The 4,517-nt window shown below is 33.9% G+C and overlaps 1 protein-coding gene across 1 annotated transcript; it reads left to right on the top strand.

Annotated features, from left to right (window-relative positions):
- Positions 1 to 275: 275 nt before the first annotated feature.
- LOC133323122 (uncharacterized) lies at positions 276 to 3,993 on the top strand. Its single transcript, XM_061532077.1, has 7 exons — positions 276 to 348; positions 414 to 830; positions 2,860 to 2,998; positions 3,066 to 3,223; positions 3,284 to 3,472; positions 3,538 to 3,701; positions 3,778 to 3,993. Exons 1-7 carry the CDS (start codon positions 276 to 278, stop codon positions 3,991 to 3,993), a joined length of 1,356 nt encoding a protein of 451 aa, XP_061388061.1.
- Positions 3,994 to 4,517: the final 524 nt, after the last annotated feature.

The following is a 4,517-nucleotide window of genomic DNA, read 5'->3' as shown; positions in this document are numbered from 1 at the left end:
TGTTTATTTCCTCAGATTTCCCTTATACCACCTTCCATATTCCCCACTATATAACAATTATTCCATCATTGTCGACAATCGTAATGTGACGATCACCCTGTATAAGAAATATCCACAACTAAATTAATTTTAATAGAATAATGTCGCATGAGCTTGCGAGTGAGTAGCAAGCAATTTGTCAGCGTTTGTTTGATTGCAATCACATAACGTAAGCCGCTGATCAACGAAGACGAATTTTCTTTTGAAACATCCATGACTTTGTCAATCTAAAAGAAATGAATTTCATACAAAATATGGCTTTGATATCAACAATCTTTTGCCTGCTGTTTATTGGTGTTAGTGCCCAAGGTATGTGTTATTAATCGACCATAAAAATAATAAATATTAAATTAATTAATTTTCTTACTCTCCAGCAACATGTCCCATTTTCTTGTCCATTGGCTTGGATGGTAAAATGTATCAGGAATCAACATTAACTCTCAACTGGGCCTCAGATTGTTTCAAACGACCCGAATGGTATGGCATTTATACGGAAGAACCTTCATCACGTTTACTGCAGCCCTATATAAAGATTCAAAATGTCAGTGACGGGATTCATCGTCTAGCCATTAAACAAAAAGTGGGTAAATTAAAATTTCCCCAAGGCTGGAATCGTAATGATAATCCTTTGAATGTGGAACGTTATACAAAAATGAAATGTTTGGATTATTATGTGGCCAGTTTTCGTGGTAATGAATTGTTGAGCGTCGAATGTTTGAAAATCTATCCGAATTGGATGAGAAGTCACGAGGATATGGGACAAATGCAATTGAAGGATTTATTTATACCGGGTGAGTAGAGTAGTCATGAGATTAGATTTTTTATTTAGAAATATTTTTGGATTTTTTTTTAAATACTTTTTAATGACTAATAATAGGCGTGGATTTTTATACCCGTCACCACACAGTGGTTCAGGGTATTATGTCTTTGTGCATATGTTTGTAACAGGCAAAAGGAATCGAGATAGACCCATGGTTCCTTTTGAGAATATGCATAGAATCACGTTTTGAGTCGATTTAGGCATGTCCGTCCGTCCGTCTGTTGATGTTAAATTGTAAACAAACTACAAGTCGCATTTATAATCCGATTCGGATGAAATTTGGTACAAGTCACTTATTTGGCTCAAGGACGAACCCTATTGAAATGGGAGAAAATCGGTTCAGATTTAGATATAACTCCCATGTATTTTTTCGTCCAATTAAATTGAGCACCAAAGCCCCCAGAAAATCATTAAATTTGCACGAATTTTGGCATAGCGTACTAGATTGAGCCTAGAACGTTGTGTGTTAAATTTCGTGAAAACCGGTTCAGATTTAGATATAGCTCCCATATTTTAGTTAAATGGTGCACCAAAGTCCCTGCAAATCTTTTAATTTGCACAAATTTTGGCACTTAATTCAGTACAATTAAATGTAGAATGACGTGTGCTAAGTTTCGTGAAAATCGGTTCAGATTTAGATATAGCTCCTATATATATTTTCGTCCGATTTAAGGTAAATGGTGCACCAAAGTACCTATATATACTTCGATTTGCACGAAATTTGTCATAGCGTATTGAGTTAAGTCTAAAACTATGTGTGCTAAGTTTCGAGAAAATCGGTTCAGATTTAGATATAGCTCCCATATATATTTTCGTCGGATTTAAGGTAAATGGTGCACCAAAGTACCTATATATCCTTCGATTTGCACGAAATTTGTCATAGCGTACTGAATTAAGTCTAAAACTATGTGTGCTAAGTTTCGTGAAAATCGGTTCAGATTTAGATATATCTCCCATATATATTTTCGTCCGATTTAAGGTAAATGGTGCACCAAAATACCTATATATCCTTCAATTTTCACGAAATTTGTCATAGCATAATGAATTAAGTCTAAAACTATGTGTGCTAAGTTTCCTGAAAATCGTTTCAGATTTAGATATAGCTCCCATATATATTTTCGTCCGATTTTAGGTAAATGGTGCACCAAAGTACCTTTATATCGTTTGATTTGCACAAAATTTGGCATAGTATACTAGATTGAGCCTAGAACGTTGTGTGTTAAATTTCGTGCAAATCGGTTCAGATTTAGATATAGCTCCCATATATAGTTTCACCCGATTTTAGGTAAATGGTGCACGAAAGTCCTATATATACTTCGAATTGAATGAAATTTGGCATAGGGTTCTGAATTAAGCCTAGAACGATGTGTGTTAAATTTCGTGAAAATCGTGTCAGATTTAGATATAGCTCCCATTTTATCGTCCGATTTTTTATAATATCACTATTGAGATTAAATTTTTAACGGTGCGGCGCACCGAATAACATGTATCAATTTTGCTATAAATTGTTTTCGATAAATTTTGTTTCGATAAATGGTACGGAGACGACTCTAAATCTGCTCGAATGCTATTCAATTTATCATAGCTTGTAGAAAGACATGAGTATGTTCCTTCGAGGGAACACTGACATGCAATTTTAAGGATACATATATACAATATACCCAAAGTGGTGAAGGGTATAATATAGTCGGCCCAGTCCGACTTTACTACTTTCCTTACTGGTTTCAAAATTTTTTAGTGGTGGAAGTGGTAAATATTTTTTTATATATTTTTAAGGCGTAATAATAGTGGAGGTTTGTAGGCTTGGATTTTTTAATTATAATTATTTAATTTGTCGAGGACTATTAGATGTGTAATTTCTAATATAAAACATTTATAGGTTTTATTATTACAATATTATTGTTTTTTTATTTAATTTGTCGAGGACTATTAGATGTGTAATTTCTAATATAAAACATTTATAGGTTTTATTATTACAATATTATTGTTTTTTTTTATAGGTACTCATGCCTCTGGAGCCTATTTAACGAATTATGGTGCCACCAAGTCGATGCTCATTAAGGAACACGCTATCTCGCAATATTTTGATGTCTGGTCACAATTGGTATTCGGAATACGATATTTGGATTTAAGTATTGGGTAAATAAATATGAACCCTTTTATTTATTTTTTTAATTGTGTTAAATTGTATTCCTTTTAAATCTAGTGTTCAAAGGGAGCGAGATGCAAGTGATCCGGACAAATTCTGGATAGTCAATGAGAATATGTTCATCAATCAGCTACGTTACATTTTGAAAGATGTTCGTAAATTTGTTGCCCGGACTGGAGAAATTGTCATATTGGATTTCAGTTCATTTCCCATAGGTAAGGGCACATGAGGTTTATCGATGAAATTCTATAAAGAATATTATAAACTTTTTTTAGGATTTTACCAACGTCCTGCTCTTCATATGGAACTTTTTACAATGATTAATCAAGAATTGGGACCACATATTTACATTCACAATGACACCAATGTTCCCTGCTATAATCTGACCATTGATGAAATTGGAAATACAAATCGTACCATTATTGTATTATATCCCATGGATGAGTTGCAACATCCGGCTAATGGTGGGTTGCAAAGAATAACTTGTAAGGGAAAATTACTTTTTTCAATCATTTCTTGTTTCTGCTAGAATCACCCATTTTATGCCAACCCTGGAAACGTTTCTCAACTGGATTTATGAACACATCGGAGGCATTGGACTACATGCGTTTGTTGTTTAGTAAAAAGAAAACCTCACCGGTACAGGATGAAGGTTGGACCTTCAATGCCATTAAAAGCATGGAACAATCTTTGGTAGGGAGTTCAAACAACTTTGGAAAAATAAACCCTTCGTAATTTATTTTGGTTTTTATTTTGGTTTTTTCTTTAGAATGCCGGCAAGTTGCAGACCTCAAAAGAACGTGCCTTACACATTAACTCGAAAATTTCGAATTGGTTACGTGGACCTTGGGGTAAAACGGCAAATGTTGTAACTTTGGACTACTTCAGCAGCACGAATCTCGTAGATCTGGCAGTCAACATCAATATACAAAAGGCATTTTTGAAATCGAACAAAAATTATATACATTTTGAAATTACTGTTTAAATAGATTTCAATTACTGCAAGCATTAAATATCTTGAGAATTTTATTATTTAAAAAAATACTGTACTATTAAAGCCATAATTGGGGATTTTGATTAAAAAATGTTTTAGAGGCATAAGCGAGATTTTTTCTTTTAATTTTTGTTTTCAGGGACGAGACATAGGCGGGAATTTTTTTTTTTCATGGACTAGATGTAAACGTGGATTTTTATACCCTTCATTTTTCAGGGACATACGGGTCGATTATTTAAAAACAGTTTTTCAGGACTAGATATAGGCGGGCATTTTTTTTCATGGACTAGACGTAAACGTGGATTTTTATACCCTTCACCACGCTGTGGTACAAGGTATTATGTCTTTGTGCATATTTTTGTAACAGGCAAAAATAATCGAGATAGACCCATGGTTCCATTTGAGAATATGCATAGAATCACTTTCTAAGTCGATTTATGCATGTCCGTCCGTCCGTCTGTCCAGGTTAAATTGTAAACAAAGTACTGGTCGCATTTATGATCCGAATTGGATGC

The sequence above is a fragment of the Musca vetustissima genome, unplaced genomic scaffold (assembly GCF_032173495.1).
Source record: "Musca vetustissima isolate MV318-11 ecotype Yass unplaced genomic scaffold, APGP_CSIRO_Mvet_v1 utg70215, whole genome shotgun sequence".
Lineage (NCBI taxonomy): Eukaryota > Metazoa > Arthropoda > Insecta > Diptera > Muscidae > Musca > Musca vetustissima.
The sequence above is the reverse complement of the archived record's forward strand: the minus strand, read 5'-3'. Positions and strand labels throughout refer to the sequence as shown.

Bases quoted from the DNA above. Each gene is read 5' to 3' on its own strand.
- LOC133323122 (XM_061532077.1), top strand. From the start codon at position 276: ATGAATTTCATACAAAATATGGCTTTGATATCAACAATCTTTTGCCTG. The intron at 831-2,859 runs GTGAGTAGAGTA...TTTTTTTTATAG, and splicing joins GAAGGATTTATTTATACCGG to GTACTCATGCCTCTGGAGCC. The intron at 3,473-3,537 runs GTGGGTTGCAAA...TGTTTCTGCTAG, and splicing joins GTTGCAACATCCGGCTAATG to AATCACCCATTTTATGCCAA.